This window comes from Sitophilus oryzae, unplaced genomic scaffold (genome assembly GCF_002938485.1).
Source record: "Sitophilus oryzae breed Bouriz unplaced genomic scaffold, Soryzae_2.0 scaffold_1745_pilon_pilon, whole genome shotgun sequence".
Taxonomy (NCBI): domain Eukaryota; kingdom Metazoa; phylum Arthropoda; class Insecta; order Coleoptera; family Curculionidae; genus Sitophilus; species Sitophilus oryzae.
In genome coordinates, this window is record NW_022146441.1 from 926,068 (window position 1) to 952,422 (window position 26,355).

Sequence of the window (26,355 nt, forward strand, 5' to 3'; positions counted from 1 at the left end):
GGCTTCTGTTTATCGATATATTAAATATATCGATATTTTTTCTAAAATTTAATGGAAAGAGCAACAACTTGTTATTTGTTATCATATTTTTTATATTTTATTGTTGACGACTTTTAGATTAAGAATAAAAAGTTGAAGAGACTTTGAAAAACTGCATTGGAAAGAAAAATCCCAAGAATAATCGTTAGCAGTCAAGAGTGGCCATGTTTTTCAGTTACTTAATGTGGCACTGTTACCTGTCATTTTAATTCAGAGGTAAGTCTTTTTACTGTCAATATTAAGCTGTCGTCTGTTAAAATCATCCCCTCGCTCGCTGGACAAACTTTATTCGATTATTATCTGAAGAAATCGAATATATCGATATTTTTATGAATGTTACCATTCCTAGCTGTCATTCTTTGTTTCTTATGCCACAGAATCTTTACAGATTCGGGACTCAAGAACTCTGTTTTATCGACAAGAAGGCGCCATAAAAATAATTTAAAATGAAATAACGAATTAATTCTAAAAATATCTCTATTTAAAAGCCATAACAATATTTTACATGCCTAAACAACCTTACAATTACTTATCAACGTCAATTCTATTACATAGTTAAGTCTCGGACATAAATAAAATGGAATATGCTATTTTTATTAAGCACGTTCAATTAAAATCACTTAAATAAACGACTAAACTATAATAAAGTACGTGAAACTTAAGTAAAATAATACTGAAACATTTTTAACTAATCTAGATCAAATTTTATTTGTAAGAATCTCGTTTTTTAAGAGTAATACGTAAGTACTGATTGTTGGTTGCCTCTGACTAGTAAAAACGGAGGCATATCTTTTGTAAGGACTTCGAGCCAAGCCATATACAGGGGGGCTGATAAACTACCCTTTCTGGGCATTGGAAGAGACCTATAAATTGAAAAAAGTATATTTTAGAAAAGTATAATACAATAAAGAAATAAATTTTGTATTTTTGAAAAATTGGAGCACTTACATTACTATTAAATTGGCATTTTGTGAGTTTTCAACTAGAAGATCTCGTAACCTAAGTTGTCTGTGTGTCTTTTCTTGATTGGCATTCAATTCTGCGTCTGTTATTTGACAGTCTAAAACAAAATTAACTGGTAATAAAAGGCATTCATTTAAAAACTGTTCTATGTACCATTGAGAGTATTAGTTTCACTCTTAAAACCACTGACTATACTGTTGAAAGCAGCTACAGTCTCATCACTGGGTCTATCCGAGAGGGAAACCATCTTAAGAGACGTGTAATTCAGTCTGAATTTTGACAATAAATGGGCCATGCTAGAGAAAAAAACAAAATAATGTCAATTTAAGACAGAACGGTTAAAACAATAGTTATTACTTTCTTTCCTCCAGAGCTAGGTCGTTAGTATTGCTGGCCAGTCCAAAAACTCTGAGTTTACAGCTGGACCAGCAATGTCTGGTCGATATTATGTAAGGAAGAAGCATGGTCAGTCCACCATCGTCATATAGCCACCATACGTCAATAAATCTACAAAAAAATGTTATAAAAGAAAAAATTTACTATAAAAAATATTTATCTAAAAAAAGATCTTTAATTTTTTATTTTTTAATTATTTTTGTATTTACCCTTTGTCTTGCTTCTTTCTAAACCTGTTGATTTCTTCAACGTGAGGCAGTTTTTCGTTGGACATACTCAACACGACATCCAGCTTGATTTTTGATTGTTTTTGCTTCTTTTTACTTGAATTTAGGTTCAAAATATTGCCTGAAATAATCAATCATTTGAAATAATATTTTATGGTAATATTTGCAATAAATGTGTCTTTAATTTAATTATTTTATTTCATTTTTTTTATATTTTTTGTTGAAACTGATCCTAATCATATCTTACTTTCTTTTTTAGGTTCTTCTTTAGGATTGATATTATTAGACTCATCAGACATAATCGGTTCTCCACTAGATTTGGTTACGGCAAGCCCAACATCGTTGATGTTAAGGTTCGAATCAGAATGCATCATCAGAGCACTTGACGGAGATGTTCTGAGTTCCTGTTGCTGAACTGAGACTATTGAGTGCTCGGAAGAGCTACTGTTGTCCTCTATATCAGTCAAACTGCTGTAATCTAGGCCTCCACTGACTCTTAAAATGGCCACTCCCAAGTGCTGATCAAATGCTGCGCTGGATATATGAAAAATATTTATTTATTTTTGTATAACTTTTTTATTTTGATATAAAAAACTTTAAAAGCTACAAGCTCTTTTAATACAGTAGTTAGGTCTTTCAAGTTTAATAAGAAAACTTCACCTTTATCAATTTGAAAAAATATGATGATCAAAAATATTAAATAACTTTTTTATGTCGATTTAAAAAGCTTTAAAACCTACAAGCTCTTTTAATACAGCAGTTAGGTCTTCCAAATATAACAAGAAAACTTCACCATTATCAATTTGAAAAAATATCATGAAGAAAAATATGAAATAACTTTTTTATGTCGATTTAAAAAGCTTTAAAAGCTACAAGCTCTTTTAATACAGTAGTTAGGTCTTTCAAATATAATAAGAGAACTTCACCATTCTCATTTTAAAAAATTATCATGACCAAAAATATCGAATAACTCTTTTTTATCGATTAAAAAAGCTTTAAAAGTTACATGCTCCTTTAATATAGTAGTTAGGTCTTTCAAATATAGTAAGACTACTTCGCCATTATCATTTTAAGAAAAGATAATTATGAAAAATGTCAAATAACTTGTTTATTTCGATTTAAAATACTTTAAAAGCTACAAGATCCTTTAATACATTAGTTAGGTCTTCCAAAAATAATAACAGAACTTTACCGTTATCATTTTAAAGCTAGAAACTTTTTAACTTACTGTAAGACGTTGAAGTACGAAACTAGTTCGTGTCTCGGACACACTGACCAATCAGCTTTGTAACCCATGAGCAACACGTTTGGAACCAGTTTTCCAATGCCTGAAACTTTCATCAATGCCTTGGCACCTTCTTCGAAACTTGTGCTGTCAATCGAATTGTAAAATGCCTTCACTTTGTTGTTTTTCAAAAAAGTATACGCATCAATGGTTCGTTGAGCCTTAATCTTGTGATTGATTTTTGACTGAAAGAATATTTTAATATTTATATAAATGGTTTTTATCAGTATATATATTATCAAACTTACTTCGATGACATCACCCACAATCAAAAGCGAATGATTCTTAGTGATAGTACTGGCAAAATCAATCAAAGATGGCCTGTGTTTGGGAGAACCAGTCAGCACCAAAATTTGAGGTTTGTAATTCTTCACGTGTTCCCCAACGTTGATCAGCTTCTGAGTTGATGCGAGAGCTGTCTTGTAAGTCTGGGCTTGTGTAGATGAGCCCCAGTTGACGTCTGAAAGAAGCAAAGAACTTTTAACAGTATAATCAGACTGTCAAATCTAAAAGTAATGTGAATATTACCAGGATTTCTGTATACAACTACTAAATATAGACCCAGGATTACGATAAATGTTATTAGGGATGTTTTCCAGTTGATCAGGAACATGATTGCTACGCAGGAGATGAATCCAAATAGACTCAACCATACATTATAGTACTGAAAACAAATTCTCTATATTTTGTTTCTATTAAATTATTAATTTTTATACTTTAAACTCAGGTCTCCAACCCAGGGGTTTGATCAATGCAGCGTGAAAAGTACAGAAATTGATCAAAGCATACGAAGCCAAATAGAAATTCGATATCAAGGGAGCTATGGCATTTAGTTCACCTAAAATTAACAAAAAATATTAACCAAAACTATCTTATAGTGCCTTAAAGTGAACTAACCAATCAGAACAAACGAGACAGAAACGAGGAAGGTTAGAACGTAACCTCTGTAAGGCTCTCCAGCTTTTCCATAGCCTTTGGAGAAGTATATAAGCCCTGGATAGATCTCATCGATTCCTAAAGCTTGAATAAGTCGTGGTACTGAGAGTAGGTTGGTTAAGGCCGTACTGATACACGCAGCGAAGCATCCAGCGTAGATTAAAGGCCACCAAGCTGACATTATTGTCATCATCTGAAAGTAAAGAAAAAATAATGATAATGGTACAGTCTTGTTAATAAATTCGGAAGACACAACTACTGTATTAAAAGAGCTGGAAGCTTTTGAAACTTTTGAAATAAAAGTAAAAAAGTTATTTGATAATTTTGATCTTTGAATGATTTTTTTAAATGATAATGGTGAAGTTCTGTTATTATATTTGGAAGACCCAACTGCTGTATTAAAAAGCTTAAATAGAAGTACAAATGTTATTTGATATTTTTGTTTTTAAAGAATTTTTTAAATGATAATGGTAAAGTTTTCTTATTATATTTGGAAGACCCAACTACTGTTTTAAAAGAGCTTCTAGCTTTTAAAGCTTTTTAAATCGATATAAAAAAGTTAATTTATATTTTTGGTCATAATAATTTTTTTAAATGATAACGGTGGAGTTCTATTATTATATTTGGAAGACCCAACTAGTGTATTAAAAGAGCTTGAAGCTTTTGATACTCTTTAAATAAAAGTAAAAATGTTATTTGATATTTTTGTTCTTAAAGATTTTTTTAAATGATGAGGGTGAAGTTTTCTTATTATATTTGGCGGACACAACTAATGTATTAAAAGAGCTTGTAGCTTTTAAAACTTTTTATACCCAAATAAAAAATATATTTGTTGTTTTTAGTAACAATAACTTAAACATGTTATATATAATCTCTACCTGATAGCTGTTGAAAAGTCCATAATCGCAAGTGAAATTTTGAGCACAGTCCGTTAAGTTGCCCGCTACAAAGTCAGCAACGTTGCCACTGGCATCCCTGACAGCAGCTGCACCAGAAAATACAACAAATAAGGCGTAAGTTATCATGGTAATAATGAGTGAAAGCATAGTTCCTTTAGGAATTGCAGACGCTGGATCCTAAAAGTGTAGAGTTATATAATTAAAAGGGCAAATCAGAAGTAGTTTAAAAAAATGTTTACTTACTTTAAGGTCTCCCGAAATGTTTGCTCCCGCTTGAATACCAGTAACTGACGGAAAAAATATGGCAAATACTTGAAAGAAGTTGTAGTCAACTCCTTCTGAGACTCTGTAGCTTGGATACCAATTGTCGGTCCATACTGTGCCTAAAATTAGTTGTTTAATGGTATATTTTGACTATTATTGTGTAATTTTGGATATTACTATTAAACCCTGTAAACCCTTGAGCTCTCTGAACATCATTCACAGGTCCCATTATTGCACCAGCTACAAAATCGAATATAGCGCCTCCTATGATTGCTATAAGAAAGTTCTGAGCTTTGCTCTCCCATTCCATACCCACAGCGCAGATCAGGATCATAACCAGAGTGGATATGGTTCCTAAAGTTCCAGAAAAATCATAAATAAAAGTATTCCAACTTGATCGAGGTTTTCCTAACCTATAACTCTGGCATCATTGACTCCACCATCGAATATTTTGTATCCGTAGGTGTTCAGTAGATCGCTGAGCGAGTTACAGAAGCCTATGGTGTTCATGGATGCGGATACAGCGTTTGCGAAAGCAAAGACTATGCCTACAGAGGCTCCAAACTCAGGTCCGAGGGATCTGGAGATGATGTAGTATATTCCACCTAAGGAAAACTATTTTAGAACAACGTAATCAGTATTTTGAATACCTAAAAGTAGAAAATATTAGAAAATTTAAAAAAAGGTTGGATAAAAAAATTTCTGAATATCTGTTTGTAATTTACGTTTTGTATTTCGTTTTGAGCCAATTCTGGCTCCAATTCAATCAGCAATCGACACGAAAGAGAATTAAAAAATATTGATTCAAAACATGTTCAAAACTACAAAACTGACAACTAAAGAGACAGCTTTATTTATTTGTCAAATAACATAGAAACCAACGCCAACCCAGCACAATATTTTTTGTAGGTACTCGTAATAATTTCCTTGAAATAATAATTTCTAAATATTTTTTAAAACGTAACTCGCTATGGAAAAAATATTGTTTTATACACGACGATAAAATACCATTTTATCATCTTGTATAAAAAATAAATATTTCTTTTTCACCAAAACATAGTTTCGATGCTTTTTTACTTCTGTAATGAAGTGTATATCGATTGAAGCGACGATTATTTTGTTCAGTCTGAAAAAGAGGGACTTAATTAACCCAGCGAAACGTAGTATCCAGGTTCTTGTCCAGCTTAGTCCTGGACTTCAATTACGGGACCAGCTTTTTGCTAATTACATTCAAGGCAAAATCTCGTTTCGTGTTGCAAGCGTATAGAATAGATCGATCATCATCAGGGTGAGTCGTTAGCGATATGGTTTATTAATAGATATGTCTTTATCCTGCGATATATTCTGTTTAATGATGTTTCAGAAGAATATGTCCAGAGAATTAACGGGAATATTTAATCATATTCAGATACGAGTATCAAAAACTTAAGTTTTGTCATATAATGAAAACTATAGAATTTGACCACCCATGTGAGAAATTTCCTCTTATTTACATCATTAAATTATTTATTAGATTGAAAATATTTTATGCATTAAAGTTTACAAAAAATAAAGATTTATATAGTCGAAAAAAGTCCGATAGAACCAATAGAAATGTAACTATTTTGTCACATCTTTAATTAAATTTTGTTAAATAAATTAATTTATACTCTAAATATCTTTTTTTTCCTAATCTCCTACGAGCTGATATAATATGACGAGCAATCTATTAAATTACTGTGAGATTATACAGAAAAGTCCACAGAAATTCAAAACTAGGAGCAGTTAAGGCAGAAAATATTTAATGCCTTTGACACTGTCACCCCTGATATGTTATCCAATGTGAGGAGGGGATTTTATGATCGTTTAGGTTATTGTTTAATGCAAGAGGGAGGTACTTTTGAACATTTTTTGTAATTTTTTAAATTTTATTATCCTGTTTTTTACCGTTTACCCATTACCTAGCTTGACGAACATGGGAAAACGAAGGTCCTTTTCAGGACCACAAATATTTTGATTGAGAAAATTGGTAACTTTTTTTTGGATTAAAAAACAAAAGTTGTTAATATAATACCAATTTAAAAGTGTTTTAGTAGTTTTAATACACACTATGGATATAAAATTTATTATTATTATAATGTACATTATTAATACTATTGTTCATTCGAAATGGCATTAAGGCCCAATTGCAACAATGATTTAAATTTTACTTAAAGATAAGTAGAGCTTAGAATGAGCTGTATTTATATTTACTTTAATATTCACCTTAAATGAGGGAATTTGACTGATACAATTTTTGAATTTGAATTGTTTTTAATGATACTAACAATTTTAGTTCAATTTTTAATAAAATTTATTTAATATTAATAGAAATCCAAGAGATTTGAAACCTCTTTTAGCGATTTATAACATTCTCAAATGAATTACAGGTGCCCTTATTTTCTATGAGAATCACACAGCTTTTTTCATAGTCGCTGCAGTTGCTATAGCTATAAAAAACTATTTTTTTAAGGTGTGAAAATTGTGACACACGCTAAATGGTGTTGATTTTTCGTATGTCTCGAAGTCTGTTGACCTTTTTGTATGCCTCGATAACATATTGGTGCAGATTATTTTCACCCAAACAAATAATAACCCAAACTATACATTGATGCGGATTGTCTATGAACTCTTTCTGAAGGTCACAGAAACCTGAACGCGTAATTCGGTGTTCTTTCGCATCTGTTGTAGTTAATTTGTGATTAAGGGCTTAACAATCTTTAAAAGTTTATTAAAACATGTGTCATTCATTTTGGTAGTTTTTAATATTCTCTTATTACTAAAAATGGTTGGAAAAATATTTTTTTCGCACAGGAAAACTTACCTCCATTAACTTCACCGTTTGTACAGATGGCTGATAAGGACAAAGTCGTTATTACACAGACAACCGCTGATATTGCTATGATGAGTAGGGATAATCCTAAAAATAAAAGATATATACAGGGTGAGTCTTAAATAAATGCAAATATTTTTAGTGGTAATATTAATTCGTTTTCTTTCTTTGATTGATTGTTATTGATAGAATTTTAATTAACGTCATATTTTTGCTGTTTTAAAATGTTAAAGAAGCACGAAATTTATTTAGTTCAATGCTACGGAGTAGATGATAATATACAGGGTGTCCCAGGCTGAGCGTGCATTAGAAGTTTCTAGAGAACTACAAGATCTAGATCGGAGATTTTTTGCACGTCATTGTTTCACAGTGAGATCTATCGATTAAAAATATTTTCAATATGGCGGCACTTCCGGAAATACCGGAAGTTGACAGCAATTTTCTTATTTCAAATGGGTACCACCATTTTTTATTAATATTAAACCAAACCAAACCACCATTTTTTATTAGATAATTAAATTCTCTGTAAAATTTTATGAACTTTGATATTAAACACTCTATATCTAACATTAACCGTTTTTGAGGAAAAAAATATTTAAAATTTTTTGAGGAAAAAACCGCCTCTAAAAAAAATTGCCTCAACGTCAAATTTAGTGATTACCACAGCCACTGTGACATAAAGAGAAGACATGTGGCTATATATTTCAAAATAAAATTATTTTAATGTCATATAATATTGGTCGCAGCCTGTCATGGAATCGAGAGATTATAAAATTATCATAAATTATTTTTTTCAAATGGAAACCTATGTTCCTATACCTAATGTAAAACGGTTATTAACTTATTTAATATTTAGTTTTAAAGCGTATTTTTTTCTTGATTTTATCTAGCTTCCTTTGACATTAAGTGTCAAACCATCAGACAGTTTATTTCCTTCTGTCAAAAAACTAATTTTTTGAATTTCGTATATTATTATTGTAAATTTCACGGGGGTTTCACTTGTATGGGAAAACATGCAACAGTCAAATTTAAACGTGCCAGGACCAACGACAAAGAAAGCAACATCTGCCAGGCATTGGCTTTCTTTGTCACTCACATTGCTTAAATCATGATACCGCGGCGATTTTGCCAACAAAGAAGCTGGCCGGCTGTCCTGGCAAGTGATATAAAACAATTTTGCTTTTTTACAATATTAAATTACCATTTGGATGTATTTAATGCGATTATTCAGTTAACTGGTAAGTCAGAAATTACACACAAATACTTTATTCGTAAATACAACTAAGATGTAAACGTATTTTTGTATTTTTAGATTTCAACTTTTGCAAAGACCCGCCGATAGAACTTGCCTGGCAGCGTACCTGTTTAACTAAACGTATTATTTCCTGATAATAATATCAAAACACGTAAGTACCTCTATAATTTATGATGAAAAATGATTTTGATTATGTTTTATATTATTTAAATACACTCTAACCTCAAATAATAGTAAGGTCCTTGTTTATATCGCACAGCCCGTTCAAAACTGTATTGTCTTCAAAAAATGTTTACAAAACAAACAATTATTACAAAAACAATGCCCTTTTAATCTGATTTACACCTCAGAAGGATGCCAGTAAAATTTTATTAAATCAACATTATATTATTTGGCCATTAATATGCAAAAAGGAGCATATTGCTTTAACTTAAATTTTCTTTTACTTCTCTTGACAATATTCTCTATATTCTCTATTTTGAGTTAGTAAACTTTTGAATGGGATGTGCGATATATAAAATACATAATATATCCATAGGGTATGATCTGATAAAAATATTTTTTGATGTATTTTTTGGTTGTTTATGGACGTTGGCTTGGTTTATGTTTTATTCAGCTTATATTTATATGGTATAACAGTTTTTTTGCCTTTGGAATGGCATGCGTTGAGGCTAGATAGTGTTTCATTAGATCATTAAAGGAATTTAAATTAGCACATATTTTTGTGATATTAGTGTGCTATTATGATACAACTACTAGGTAGTTGTATCATAGTGCCTTATGCATGTTATTTACCTATTAAATACTTATGTATTATCAGTAAATAGATGATAACATACTACTAAAATGTCTTTTTAATAGTATGTTTATCTTTCCAATTCGCTAGTTATTTGCAAAATGTATTTTGAACTAATTTAAGTCATTAATTGATCATCTTTCTTTTTCAGGTTCCGGGATATTCTTTTTCATTGTTAAAAAAATATATATATTTCAATATTATTGTAATATAAATCGCAGCTCTAAAAAATAAATGATATTGTTTACTAATGTGTAATTTATTTACTATGAATTTTCTCTGAAAATAATAAGTGTTTAATAATATCATTGATTTGCTGTGTAAAGTTAATAGACATATTTTTTAATACTTTAAATTATATTAAAGTAATAAAAAATATATTTATTAACTTTAAACAGTAAGTCAGTGATACTTATAAAAATATATTTTTTTTAAATTTCCCCTCTTTTAAACCCCGCCCCTCCAATTCCCCTCAATTTAGCTAGTACTGCCAGGCTACTTCAGGTGGCGTCTGTTTCCATTTTTTAACATTAAGTTAGCATTTCTTTAGTGTACCTATTCTCTGTTGTAAATAGTGCTGCTAAAACTTACTATAAACTGTATTTATAAAAATATATCTCACATTTTAGTGATATTTAATGGCCATATGACATGGCTAGATATAGTTTTACATCGCTTGACGTTTAACGTTATAGGCTACTGGTTAAAAGCCAATAGGGAGAGAAATGTACCCTTTAAAACTAAATCTTAAATAACTTAAAAACAATTTATTTTAGGTATAGGAACATGTATAAACAAAAAGTAACGAATTAAAAAACCTTTTCACTAGTGCAATAAAAAAAGCGGGTTTCCATTTGAAAAAAAAATGATTAATGATAAATTTTTTAATCTCTCAATTCCATGACGGCTACGCTCAATTTTATATGACATTCAAACAATTTAATTTCTGAAATAGATAGCCACATGTCTTCTCCTTATGTCATAGTGACTGTGGTAATCACTAAATTTGACGTTTAGACTATACAAATTTTTTTAACGGGCATTTTTTTCCTCCAAAAATTAAAAAAAATTGTTTTCTCAAAAATGGTTAATGTTAGGTACAGAGTGTTTGATATCAAAATTCATAAAATTTTACAGACAATTTAAATATATAATAAAAAATGGCGGTTCCCATTTAAAATAACCGAATCGCTGTCAACTTCCGGTATTTCCGGAAGTGCCGCCATACTGAAAATATTTCTAATCGATAGATCTCATTGTGAAACAGTGATGTACAAAAAATCTCCGATCTAGATATTGTACTTACATTAGCGTACATTAGAAGTTTCTAGGGACTTCTAATGCACGCTCAGCCTGGGACACCCTGTATACTGAAACAATTAAATTATGTTAATTTTTGTTTATTATAGGTTCATTGTCAGATCATTATATATTATAAAATGATCAGGTCAAAAAACATGTTCTAATCTACCATAACATAATCAAATATAATATAATAATACACCTTGTATTTACCTACATTACTACTTAGTATCTATGCATATTTTATGTATATATCACGCTGAAGTACACGCGTAGTACATATAAACAAAAATTTGTAAAATAACTGCATCATGAGTCGATCATATTTTCATAACTGCATATTCTATCCCGGAAATATTCGGAATTATTATTGAACGTTTTTGCTATACATCGAATTTGGTTTCAAAACAACCCAAAATAGATACAACCTAGTCAACACGTCGCCATCGTGCACTCCAGATTTAGTGTCAATTGATCTTTCATATATCCTTAGAAGTTTTAACAAGAATATGGATTACAGGCGATAATTTTGAAAGGAAATTTATATAAAAATACTGTCACATCGTTAGATGAAAAAGTTATTCGCATTTTGCATCACTTAAGTTGTGTTATAATGAAATTCATATGAAATCAAACTCTAAAATTCACAATTACTAAATGAGATACAGCCAGAAAGTTATTCACTCACAGTTATTCCCTCCTTAGTAAAGTACTCCAGCCTAAATAACCATCATTATACAGCAACAATTTTCTGTGATTTTTCTAAGGCGTTCGACTGTGTAAATCATAAGATCCTAATTAATAAACTGCAGCACTATGGGTTCAGGGGAACATCTCTCGAATGGTTTAAGTCGTATTTGAGCAACAGAAGTCAACTTGTGAGGGTGGATACCACGTTGTCTTCTAGCAAGCTAATAGAATGTGGAGTACCTCAAGGCTCAGTACTAGGCCCCATTTTGTTTCTTCTTTTTATTAACGACATTGCTAACATAAACATCAGTGGTAAAATATGTCTTTTTGCGGACGACACTAGCTTCATTTGGAGCAACAACGACCTCACGGCACTTCATAGGATTATATCAAATGACTTAGTCACCATTAAATCTTGGTGCGAATCGAACCTCCTTGAGACTCAACATTTCTAAAACTAAAGCTTTGTCGTATAAAAACTCCCTGCAGCCTTTTGTACTTAACAACACCACCATTGACGTTGTAAAATATATAAAATTCTTAAGGCTTATTGTAGACAATTCTCTGAAATGGGACATGCATATCGAAGCTTTGTCGAAAAAATTGAGCTCTGCCTGTTTTGCATTAAGATCTGTTTCTAAGGAGCTTAACTTGTCAGTGGCTAGAGCAAGTACTTTATCTACCTAACTACCTACCCCACGCTCAGAGTTAGTTAAAAGTTCAATATTATACAACTCGAAAAAAATGCACAATCACCTGCCATTTGAAATCAAATCCATAACATCATTTTCTTCATATCGCAAAGCATTGAAATCTTATTTACTAGATAAGGCTTTCTACTCCGTAAATGACTTATATTTTGATAAACGAATTTGATCTTGTAAATACTGGTCTAAGATTTTCTCTTACTATTTACTATATTTATTATAAACTTTCAAAATATTTTTGAATCTTATTTTTAATTTTTTTATTCTTTTTCATTGTAAACATTTATAAATGTTTATTTTAAACAATAAGACTGACAATGTAATTTGTGTACTTGTTTTGTAGTCTCTTTTGTTTGTTTGTTTACTTTACCTTTGTCTACAAATTGTAATTTTTTTACAATTAAGGCATTTATTTATTGGTACCAAAGCAATACATTTATTTATATTAGATTGAAAGACCTCTTTAATTTTTCGTTTAAGAAATAACTAAAACAGTTATTATTTTGTAGATTTTCTTCTTTTAAATGCTTCGAACTCTGAAAAAATATATTTTACATTATACATGGTACTGTACCCTAAAAAATAATCATTCTGACCTTTTAAAATCAAAATTTTTGACACAAAAAATAGAATTCATAAATTATATCAGCACGATTTCGAAAATTCCAGTTATTTCCGAGATATAAACACGATTTTTTCTTCGTTTTCTCAGGTGCAAGTACCAGTGGTACCTGTAAAATGGGATTGAGTCTGTCTCAACCAGATATCACTGGTTAGTACTACCACTAGCTGATTATCTGCCTCACTCTTTGGTTTTATACAGCACCATAGTAGCGGATATTTAAAAGTACTAAAATATAATAATTTTTTCACACGTTTCTGTTGAGTTATTTATTTTTAAATATATTGTTCAATTTTCTACAATATATTTAATTATTTTTAATGGCTCTAGACCGTAGAAAATGTATGTTTATACAGGTATTAGTGGATCTATTATTATTATAATGTATGTACGTAATACATATTTTGTAGATATACAATATAGTCTAAGATCCGGCTGCAGGATTATGACACTTAAGCATCTTGTAAATAAGAAATGTTATTTAGTAATAGTTTTAACATCTTTGATGACATTAAGGCCAACTTTTATTGATTTCTCGATTGATTTTACCAAGTTGTGACTGTCTCTGTTCTTTAATCGCCCTGTATATTAATAATAAGTCAACTAGTACCTGTTCCTGCCTCAGCAACTACCCAGGAGAGCCGCAGAAAGAGCATAACTCCAAAAATGTTGAGCATGCAGGGGATGAGCACTCCTTGGATCCAGCCAAGCTTGATGCCATGCTGTGCGCTGCTTTGATTCGTCTGAATGTCCGCATTTTCAGCTGATTTTTCCTGGAAAAAAAATATAGAAAATATAATTTCATAACGTTCTTAATATTTTGTGCAGGGTTGGTATTTCATTTTGTTCCATCTTTAACAGGCCTAAAAAAATTATTTTATTTTTTGAGCTTCAATTCTTATTATCAAAGAATAACAATTTTTTTATTATTGAAAAAGTTACATGAGAAAAACTATAAAAATGTACGATTTTCCTCCAGATTATTTATAAGCTGTGATTTATATTAGCTAGATCGTTTCCTTTTTCGCCTGGTGGGGCTGGCACTAGGGTTGCCAACTTTCAAAATAAAAAAAAGGACGAGAGGGTAAAAAAATTGGCACAGGCGAAACATTTTTTGGGTTCTGGCCCAAATGTCTAGAATTTACCAAAAAATTATGTTACCGGTAAAATTACAAACAAATCAGTACATGTATATTATTTCGTATATTTTTCATTTTATTGATTTTATGGAAAGCACTGTTCATTAAAATGTTGTATCCTATGTTATAGGGCTTGTTTCTCTCTACAATTTCCTGTTTCATAATGTACCGTTTGTGTCCGGGAAGGGTTCATAGTTTCATAGTTGTCGATTTTCGAAAGAAATCGGTACATGTATATTATTTCGTATATTTCTCATTTTATTGTTTTTATGGAAAGCACTGTTCATTAAAATGTTGTATCCTATGTTATAGGGCTTGTTTCTCTCTACAATTTCCTGTTTCATAATGTACCGTTTGTGTCCGGGAAGGGTTTATAGTTTCATAGTTGTCGATTTTCGAAAGAAATCAGTACATGTATATTATTTCGTATATTTTTTATTTTATTGTTTTTATGGAAAGCACTGTTCATTAAAATGTTGTATCCTATGTTATAGGGCTTGTTTCTCTCTACAATTTCCTGTTTCATAATGTACCGTTTGTGTCCGGGAAGGGTTCATAGTTTCATAGTTGTCGATTTTCGAAAGAAATCGGTACATGTATATTATTTCGTATATTTCTCATTTTATTGTTTTTATGGAAAGCACTGTTCATTAAAATGTTGTATCCTATGTTATAGGGCTTGTTTCTCTCTACAATTTCCTGTTTCATAATGTACCGTTTGTGTCCGGGGAGGGTTCATAATGTCGTAGTTGTGGATTTTCGAAAGAAATCAGTACATGTTTATATTCTCCAGACATTCATTTTTCCCAAAATTATAGTTACTATAATTTTTATATTATTACTTAATTATTATTGGTTATATTTTTTCAATAAATAAACAAAAAATAAAACTAACTAATGAGAAAAATAAATTTTATGAATTACTTGTGAAATCGAACTCTTATTAGCTCATGATTACATAAAGTTGTTAATGACGTTTTTTTCTGAAAATTTGTCATTAAAGTTAATTAATATATCACGCGTTATTAACAAGTAGGTACCTTTTTATCAAATCACTTGATTTGTCACAAGTGATTTTGTTCACAAGACCGTTATAATTTAGACACAATTAGAAGTGTTTTTTTTTCACATTGTTTATTCTATTATATCTCCAATTATTGTTTATCTAAATAAATAACGGAAACTCGGGATAGTCACACCATTTAATATATCTGAAGAACGACTGGAGCGATTTTAATGTTATCGAAACGTGATAAACTGCTAACTTCATTATTCCTAATTTTACAGGAGAGCAAAAAAACGGTACAAAAAAATATGTACACGTGTAGGAAGTACCTATAGTCATGCAAACATTCAAAGAGGGCTATCATTTAATTTGTTTATTTTTTTATCTGAAATAATTTTCATTCGATTAATAAAAAAAATGATTAATTAATCAAGACACTAAATTAAAAGAAATATTTGAATATGAAGCAATTTAAAGCTTATTGCGTTCTTTTTATTAGTAATAAAAAACAATAAAACAATCATAAATGCTTTTATAACTGTTTAACACAACGTGAATTTTGAACAAAGATTTTTTCCAATCAATTTTTATGAACAATTATATTGTATATTAAATTTTGAAAATATGCCATTTGTTAATGTAATAAATGTATTGTTTATAATGCGGCTTTATAGATTTTTAGTGTAAATAATTACAAATAAATTTATAGGAAAAAAATGTAAATTCTATAGAAACTTAATCAACAAAAAAGCTTTTACCAATCGATTTGTCAAATCGTTTTTTTTCATCATTTGGGGTTATTTTATCACATGATTTTAAATAATTTTGACATGTGTTGGTTGAGATTTAACGTCAAAATTTGTTTGTCGATTGTCTTTTATACAGGGTGGTCCGAACTGTATTCGGGAAACTTCGACAGCATATTCTGTAGATAAAAATAAGTAAAAAACCTGTCATCATTGATATAAATTAAACATGTTGATTAAATAGTTATTAGACTGAAATCATATATTTGAAATGTCAAATCAATCAAATCAAAAAACTCCCAGACACCAATTTTCAGCTAAATATTGACGTTACTTCAGAAATTATTTGGAAAAAATCGAAATAAAAATGAAACTTCTACACCCTCTATCTCCGAAACTAATCATTTTAGGTCGAAGCTTACGGAATACAGTTCGGACCACCCTGTATATGGGTTGTTTAAATAAAAAACAGATAGTGCAAAATTGATAGTGCAACCTTCCAAGTTAAATTAGATGATGACCTCAAAACAGAAAAAATACTACTCGGCAAGGGCGTGAGACAAGGAGATACCATCTCTCCCAAGTTATTTACACTGGCACTGGAAAATGTCTTCAAGAAATTAGAATGGGAAAATAGAGGTCTAAACATCGATGGGGTACACCTTAGCCATCTGAGGTTCGCAGACGATATTGTCTTGCTGAGCACCGACATTCAAGAACTAAACACCATGCCAAATGAGCTAAATGACCAATCCCAGAAAATTGGCCTTAAAATGAACTTGAAGAAGACCAAGATAATGAGCAACAATATCCATAACATTACCGTGGACAACGTTATTATTGAAAACGTAGACCATTATATATATTTAGGTCATAAAATCAAGCTGGGCAAGGAAAACCAAAATACGGAGATCAAACGCAGGATCGATTTGGCATGGGTAGCATTTGGAAATATGAGCAATATTTTCAAGGATAAAAAGGTGCCCATGAACCTAAAGAAAAAGGCTTACGACAGCTGCATTCTACCTGTGCTTACGTATGGCTTAGAGACTATGGCAATTACTCGAAAAACAGCAGAACAACTACGAGTAGCATAAAGAGCCATGGAAAGAATCATGTTGGGAGTCACCATTAGGGAAAAAATACGGAATACCCACATAAGTCAAAAAACAAAATTAATAGATGTCGTTAAAAGAGTGGCAAGTCTGAAGTGGCAATGGATAGGACATGTGGCAAGACAGGATCCAGACCGATGGCCCCAAAAAGTAATCCTATGGAGACCGAAAAAGTGTGGGCCGACCAAAAAAGAGATGGGTCGATGACGTCAGGGCAGTGGCGGGAAGACAATGGATAAGATTGGCTAGAGATCGCGAAGCATGGAAAAACCTAGAAGAGGCCTATATCCAACACTGGATGGAACCAGGCTGAGAAAGAAGAAGAAAGAAGAGAAAGAAATAAAAAACCATCAGACAAATAACACAAAATGAATAAATGTGTAAACAAAAGACAGATTTGCGCAAACTTTGTACAAAATGGCTTGCGCAAACCAAATCACTTAAGAGTCTATACCCCCACTTAGAGCTAAACACTTATTTTAATAGATCATACCTTATTTTTGACCAATATATCATGCAAATATTTTTTTTACTTTTTGTTTTATTTAATATTCTTATTATACTAATTTTATTTTACGTTACCTATTGAAGGTAGTTGTGTCAATGTCAATATTTTTTCTATCTAGGAGGAAAATCAACATACAATACAGTGAAAATGCTTTTGTTTGTTTGAGATCTACTGAAAATATTAATAATAATATTTATCTTTGAAATTATCGAGGTAATCTTTGATTTAATTGATTTTGAGACAGTTTTTCAAGTACCTTAGTTCAAGTTTGTTCTTATTAGAAACAAAGTCAAATATATAATTGAAAATTTCAAAACAGTTTAATCTAGATTCGTATTGCATAAATTTCATAGCCATGCCCCCTAAGACCTATAAATTGTGTTAAATATCAAGCTTTTGGATTAAAAATGGCTTTCTAAAAAGCATATTCTGCATTACTTTTTATTTGCCCTAAAATAAATTCCTGTATCCGCCCCTGCTGCCCAATGTCATTTGAAGGATTTGATTCTGTGGATGACATCTATTACCTGGGCCTTTTGTCGTATCCACTCTATTCTTTTACGGTCTTTCTTGGTTATTCCCGGTATATTTCGTTCCATTGAGCGTTGTGCGATCTGCAGTTTCCGTATAATGTCCGTTCATGCTAACTTAATTCTTCTGTTGATTTGTAGTAGTACAGATCCCGAGCTGAGTATTAGTTGTCCCAAACATAATATATTCTTCTACTATTTTCAGTGTCGTGTTATTTACTAAAATATATTTTCTGTCTACTAGTTCCTTGTACCTTATTTTAGTGCTAAATTCATTTTGAGACCTTTTTTATTGCTGACCAGGGTTGGCACACACATGATTTAAATTAAATGATTTTTTTAATTTTAATCATGCGATTTATATCAAAAAAATTGGCGTCGGGAGGCACGTATAGCCGCCCATACTAAAATATATAAATATGTTAATAAAAAGTTGGTAGGCAGTTCTTTTCGTTTCAAAGTAAAGACATTTTTCCAATTTTGGTTCGCGGTTATTTCCCCTATCCGCCACCTGGGGTCGCGTCCGATGGGAGAACGGACCACGGAAACACGGAATATCTCAAAAACTGCGACTCTGACTGATTTTGATGTTATTACAAATTTTGTTGCAAATTTTATTCCTAATCTTAAATTGAAAACCGCGTTTCGCTAGCTACTGTAATTTTGGAGTTACGATTTTTTTAAATTTTTAACCCCCTCCCATACCCCCTTACCAACCCCCCACCCCCACCAAAAACTAACGGCCAGATTCTCGGGTGCCACAGTATTTTTGTGCCAAATTTGGTTAAAATCGGTTTAGGGGTTTTTGAGTTATCGTGTTACAGACGGACAGACGGACAGACACCATGAAAATATTTTGTATTTAGGTTATTTATGATCCAAATAACTCATTTTGGGTGAAATTAAAAAAACTTTTTTTGCCGATCTTAATAACCTACCATACCTATTACAGTTCATCTGCTGGATCTCTGTCTATGAAAGGAATGTGGACAAAAAACATTTAAATAAACAGCAATATATTTTATACGTCGATTTGACGAGTGCGTCACCGCAAATCGCTCCGCCCACTCATTTTATTGGCTACTTGCAAATTTGTCGAATTTTTATTGATGGGACGCGTCGTCTATTTTTTTACGAAAAACATCGAGAGAATATCGTTTCCCCTCTCACGGATACCCCGTAGCTACAGAACGGACAGACGCACTGTACTATCATGAAGTTACCAATATTATAATCATTAAAATGAATTTTAAAATAGATTTTAATGAATACTTTTTGAAAAACGGCATATTATTTCTAGCACTATACAGTGTGTCCAAAATAATAATAAAGATAATGGTGATCTCAGAAACGGTAAGGGATACAAAGAAACTGGACCCTACAACGTCACGTTTGAAAATCTAATTTGTTTCGTCTAAGAATCGTATTTGTTTGTTACCAGGTTAATATTGTATTAAATGGTCTGTTTATAAATTGACGGTTGTTTTTAAATACAGGGTGAGTCTTTTATAATATATATATATATATATATATATATATATATATATATATATATATATATATATATATATATATATATATATATATATATATATATATATATATATATATATATATATATATATATATATTTTAGAACTGCCTGTTCACCGCAAATTTTACACCACGGCAAAGAGTAGATAAGACAAGAGACGACAGTTCGCGCGGTACCTTTCATGTTTGAGTGGTGGGGAGTGTGACCTCGTCTCGCTTGTCCCTTTAAATTTTCGTAATTTTTTCGCGGGAAATTTGAAATCGACTATTATTAAAACTTGCCTGTATAGCTTATAAATAGTTACTGTATGGGTAAAGAAATAAATAGAAACGAAAAAAAAAGAGTTTTCTAAATATTATATAAAATAAATTATAATTAGAAACATATTTGTCGGGGAATAAAGATAATAGAAGTAATATTTTGTATATCGTTGGTAAACAAGATAAAGTGACCAAGTCGATTTGTAAGAAATGTTTTATTTACCTACGTGTATTTTTTTACATATGGACTTGAACAAGTGTAAAATCACAATGTGGAGTTTATGTACAAAAAAATAGAGTTGCTCAATTTTTTTTGTAAAAATATATTACAAGCTTCTAAACATGTCTTCGATCTATGGATTACATTTAGTTTAATAACATAATTATATAGTATATTTCTATAAAAATACTTTTCAGGATCCTTTGGAAAAGAATGAAATATTATATGTTTGTCGAAGAATAAGACCTATTTTTGCAGTCTTTATAAGCACACACATTGCCACCATCTCGTCTTTTCCTGCTCTACTCGTGTCCTGTTCAGTATTCATATTTAACAACATTTACAAATTAGTACGCAACAAAAACGATACTAAAATTAAACCTTAAAAACTCTCAAAACGATAATATATCGAAAAACTCTGAAAACACACTTTAAAAAGGCAAAAATGTAAGAAAACAACTAATCAGTTTTGTTTATGTTTAGGCCTGATTAGCACAGCTGATTAGCATCCTAAAATCATAGGTTAGATTAGATAAAATACGCCGTTGTCAGATTTTGAGATTTTATCTGTTTATCTTTGAAATCGATCAACTTAGTCATTCTGTTTCTTTGATATTATCAGTACATTGCGAAAAAAGAACCTAAACCAACCTAAACTAAAAATTTACATTTCCGTATTAACATACGTTACTTATATCCTTCTTATATTATTAATTTATTTTCAGAAAATCTTGTTTATTTTTCAAAGAAATATACTTGGCAACAGACAAAATGGGACTTGATGGGACCTTTAAATTTTAATATATCTGCGTCTCTCTCGCGAAATACGACTTCTTTGTTCACTGTCGTCTCTTGTCGTATCTAGTCTTTGACCACGGTATAATTTCTTAATCTCTGATATTACCATAGTTACGGCTTTACTCTATGGTAACGGCAATAAAAAAAATGCAAATACAGAAAAAATTTTTAATGGATCTCAAATTTTTTTCAAAAAAATTTTTTTTTAATTTTCAAACTTAAATAACTCGGTTATTTTGGGTTTATCTGAAAAATGGTAAAGAGAAAATATGTTTCTTTTATCGAGATCTACCAGCCCTGAAAATATTTGCACTAATTTAAGACTCACCCTGTATAAAAAATCCCTTCAGTGGCTGGAACAGAAAAATATTTATCGATAAAATTGTTCTCTTGCAAATTTATTATATGTGACATTAATAATGAGTAAATAAATTATTAAAGCAGTTAGATGAGTGTCCATTTTCATTTTATATTGTTACTTAAAAACTTTATTGTATTTCATAGTTGTTAGCCGAGAAATTATAGTATCTTAATTCCATAATGGTCACAAGTTAGCGTAACATCAGGACGATATAAGCTTATATTAATTAATTAAAAATAAAAAAAAATAATATTGTTTATTTGAAATGTTTATCCCACATTCTGTAAGTTCCTATGCAAACTACTTAAAAACCTTTTAAATCCTGTTGATAAGAACACCACTCGACGCATATCAACAGTCTACAATTTATTTAAATTACTTTTTTTCTTTAAATTTAACAAAAAAACACCCTAAAAACACTATCTTACCTTAGCATACTCCTCAGTCCCGTGCAATTCACCCAGTGACGGCCTTTTGACAGCCCTCCTAGAATTCCTGTAATTCTCCAACCTGGGCAACACTTCTTTCGTGATGTGCACTATACTTTTCCGCCGTTTTTTCTCACTAAAATCGATGCTAACTCTGTTTTTTTGGTTGTTCCTACTCGTGTCATCGTCGTGGCCGATTTGGAAAGCCGCGTTGTCGTAGGTTTTTTCGATTTTGAATCGATTTTCTGTCATTTTTTCGGCCGAAAACACCACTTTGTCGAGTAGGCTGTGCTAACAAGTGCGAATCGCGTCCGATTATGGAAACAAATGAGCGTTGGCGGCGTTTTGGCGCGCTATATACCGGAAAAACTGGCGTTCCGGGCGATTTTCAAGATGGTGACTGGGAAAAGAGATGGTTCGGTGGGTTCTAAGCAGAACTGGATAGAGATTTTCTGGATTTTACCGTTCTTAATTACTCCGATTAACATCTGGAGTGTCATAATTTATTTCTGTTTAATCAGCATTGATAATTTTTCTAGTTTTTTGCTTAATTCTTCGAGGGAATTGTTCGAGTTGGTGTCCTGGCTGGGTGTTTTTTTTGTCTGGGACATTTTCAGTCTTTAAATACAAAAAATGTTCATTTTTTTCCATTTAAGAAAGAAATAATAACAGGGTGTTCCATTTAAAAAAAAAACCGACGAAAAACTATTTTATATTTTAGAAAGTTAGGCATAGAATATTGAACACCCTGTATAGTTTAGGATTACGATATTTATAGCAAAGTATCAACTACAGTAAACCCCTAGTATAGTTTTGATTTCAGGACATTTTTTGTATTTTTAATATGTTTTTTTAAACGGCTGAAAAAATATTTCTTCTATTTTTTTATTAATATTTCTGAAACTATCAAAACATATTTAATAATATCTTAGGATTATACAATGTGATCAGAAAGGAAGCCCAAAATAAAATAATATACAGGGTGTTCCATTTAAAAAAAATCATCACGTCCCACTCACACTTTTTGAGCCACTCTGTAGAAATTAAAATATTTTTCTGAAATACATACTTTAGTTTTGTACTTATCCAAAATTCCTAAGTTTTTTAATAATACAAGCTACAGATGCCCGATGCATTGTTGCCGGACCCGTATAAAGTAGTAGGAACAACTTTGAGCAACATGGCAACCCCTATTTGCGGCAACTTTTTGATTGGACCCCTATTCATAAATATACGTAAAAATGAGGTTTTGATTGAAAATATGATGAACGTAATAATCCTGCAGCCGGATCTTAGACTATACAGGGTGTCCCAGAAATAAGTGCAAATATTTTAAGGGGCAACATATTATATTTTCTCTTTATCGTTTTTCAAATAAGTCCTTTAAAAATTTCGAAAAAAAATTATTTTTTGCTAAAATTTTGGGAACCACTGGATCATTTCTGGACTTTCTTTCTTGTATATTTAATCTAATACCTATGTTGCCATATTATCAAAAAATTATGGTTTTTAACTGAAAACTAAAAAAAAATCCAAAATTTTTTTTTAAAAAAATTCGAATTTTCGATTTTTTTTTGCGAGAAAAACCTCATAGGCGTGTTTCTGGGGTTGAACTATATTACCAATTAAAATACTTGCACTTATTTCTAGGACACCCTGTATAATAAGACATATTCCGATAGAATATTAAATTCTGCATGCAAAAAGTATAGTTTGGATATTTTTAGACATTTATTAATATTTTTTTGTTTCATGTTTCAAAAGACCCATTTTGATGACTTTCAGCAACGTGTAGCTAAATTATTTAACTTTTTAGCATCTTTTTAGATTCAAAAATAAAGTTCCCTGTCTATCTTACATATTTTTCACCCTGTATATTTTCATTTTTATATCCAACATTCTGATTCACCACTTAATATTCAACAATAAGCATCAGAACATCATTAATTAATTCCAACATTGTAAAATATTTTTTCACCTTATACTTTATTATACATAGGTATTTTTTTCAAAATGATCCAAGTAAATAATTTAAGAGGTCTTCCTTGACACAGTTTCATCAAAAATGGTGCAACTATATGTGTTATTCTTGTTGATAAGATATACCTACGATAGTTAAGAACCTTTATTTGCGAAGGACAAAGTTTAAATCCAAATAAAATATAGTATAGAAGACTGATTTCAGTGACTCAGAACAAAAACTTTCATAGAATAGTACCAAATCGTACCAAATTTATAGATTATTGGAACACGAATCAGTAGTGGTATGAACTGGTATATACCAGAAACCAAACAGGCTTCTTACAATCTGCTAACTTTCAAGAAACATCAATCGCTACACTTAATGTCTCATCTTATTGGTGCAAATGCAAAAATAAAACACTGAAAAGGCGTATTTATTTCAGTTTAAAGCTCTCTTCACTTCACAGATATACAGGGTGTCCCCGAAATAAGTGCTAGTGTTTTAAGAATTGGTAGATCTCGACAAAAGAAACATATTTTCTCTTTATCGTGTTTCAAATAAGTTATTTCGAAAAAAAAATGATTTTTTGCTAAAATTTTGAGAACCACTGGATCTTTTCTGGATTTTTTTTCTTGAAAATGTTAGCATTTTGTTAAATTATTATTTCTCAAATCAATGAATTGGAACCAATGGTGCTATATGATGGCCTCCCTGTTTCCCGGATTTGTCCGTTTTCGATTTCAGATTTTGGGAATTTTTGAAATATGAAATATGTCGTGGCAACTACAACAATGTCAAACACCTGGAAAACGCTTTAATAATCCAAGCTTTTAGATATTTGCAAACCCCATCCCTTTATAATAAATTCCGTTATAAAAAAAGATAAATATATTCAGAGATTCAGTGGCAACAGTTCAAAAGTAAAATATATCAATTCCAAATAAATTTTTAGGATGTGTATGACTATTTTAGTAAATGCCATTTTGATTTTTAGGAGTACTATCACCCCCTGAATTTTTTTACACCTTTTCAATAACACCCTGTAGAGTGATATATATTTTTGGGAAGCTCATAGCAAGACGGATCATATGATTTAATAATATACAGGGTGTTCTATTTGAAAAAACATAACTTTAATTTATACATATTTTTAAAAAAACATTTTTCGTAGAAAAACAGACTACGTCACTGTATTCTATGTAAAAAGTTGTACAAGAATCAGTTTTCACCTTCTTGATATCATCCGTAATAATGAAGAGGGCTATGAAAATTTTGTTTACAGCATCTTCCGTTTGACAAAAAAATGGGACAGGTTTGTGCAAACCGCATCCTCCTATCTTTACTAATAACGGAGATTTCGTATGATTTCAACTAAAATGGGACGCCCTGTACAAACCTAAAAAACACGTTAAACAATTTGAAAAATTATTTTTTTTTATCTATAAATGCATTTATTATAACTAAAAGCATTTACTTTTGATAACAAAGTGTTTTATCATTTTACGTGCCGTACAATTAAAACACAATCGATATATTGTACTTTCCAATCGCTGATAGACATACAAACAATAGTATTTTCAAAAACGAAGTATTTTCCGAGATAACAAACTTAAAGCAGTTGGAAAAACATGCAAGTTTATATTCCTTTACACCTAATAGCTACATTCTTCATTTTTAATCGTTGATTAGATCAACAATTTTGACATATATTTGCCCGTACAGAATTCAGACCGTATGATCGAAAAAAAAACAGCGTCAAAGTAGGAAATGACAGTCAGTAATAAAAAAGAATCTATTGTCATTCACCAGCTGTCTATGACGCCGATTTTTTTTCGATCGTATGGATTTGTTTTATTAAAAAACTTTTTTTACAGGCATAGAAACAAATTGCACCTTTTAGAAATTCACTGCATTTTTATTTGACTTATTAGTAATAATATGTTACGTTTATACAGGGTGTCCCAGAAATAAGTGCAAATATTTTAACTGGTAGTATAGTTCAACCCCAGAAACACGCCTATTAGGTTTTTTTCGCGAAAATTTTTATTTGAAAATTCGGACTTTTTTAAAAAAAAATTTTGGAATTTTTTTAGTTTTTATTTAAACAAATAATTTCTTGATAATATGGCAACATAGGTAGTAGATTAAATTTACAAGAAAGAAAATCCAGAAAAGGTCCAGTGGTTCTCAAAATTTTAGCAAAAAATCATTTTCTTTGGAAATTTTCAAAGTAAAATAACTCCGTTATTTTGGACTTATTTGAAAAACGATAAAGAGAAAATATGTTTCTTTTATCGAGATCTACCACCCATTAAAATATTTGCACTTATTTCTAGGACACCCTGTATACACATATACAGGGCGAGTTTCCTACGATGTTCTCTATGGGTATCTTGAACCTTGTTTCTAAATATTCTAAATTTTTTGATTTTCTTGGGATTTAGGTTCGGGAAAAACGCTGATTAAGTTTTCATTTGGTTTTTCATTATTTTTATTTGGTTTAAAAAAAACGTTT

General features: G+C 30.7%; 1 protein-coding gene across 1 annotated transcript; it reads right to left on the reverse strand.

The window, feature by feature from the left end:
* Nucleotides 1–498: 498 nt before the first annotated feature.
* LOC115881960 (bumetanide-sensitive sodium-(potassium)-chloride cotransporter) lies at nt 499–22,237 on the reverse strand. Its single transcript, XM_030899717.1, has 18 exons — nt 21,878–22,237; nt 13,843–14,005; nt 7,852–7,947; nt 5,423–5,614; nt 5,187–5,363; nt 4,989–5,128; nt 4,725–4,922; nt 3,808–4,039; nt 3,627–3,748; nt 3,439–3,574; nt 3,159–3,370; nt 2,854–3,095; nt 1,873–2,159; nt 1,608–1,746; nt 1,360–1,509; nt 1,156–1,298; nt 988–1,099; nt 499–902 (listed from the first exon to the last, which is right to left on the reverse strand). Exons 1-18 carry the CDS (start codon nt 22,127–22,129, stop codon nt 767–769), a joined length of 3,129 nt encoding a protein of 1,042 aa, XP_030755577.1. The 5' UTR covers nt 22,130–22,237; the 3' UTR covers nt 499–766.
* Nucleotides 22,238–26,355: the final 4,118 nt, after the last annotated feature.

Bases quoted from the DNA above. Each gene is read 5' to 3' on its own strand.
- LOC115881960 (XM_030899717.1), bottom strand. From the start codon at position 22,129: ATGACAGAAAATCGATTCAAAATCGAAAAAACCTACGACAACGCGGCT. The intron at 5,129-5,186 runs GTAATATCCAAA...AACTAATTTTAG, and splicing joins AGGGTTTACAGGGTTTAATA to GCACAGTATGGACCGACAAT. The intron at 1,510-1,607 runs GTAAATACAAAA...ATTTTTTTGTAG, and splicing joins AGAAAGAAGCAAGACAAAGG to ATTTATTGACGTATGGTGGC.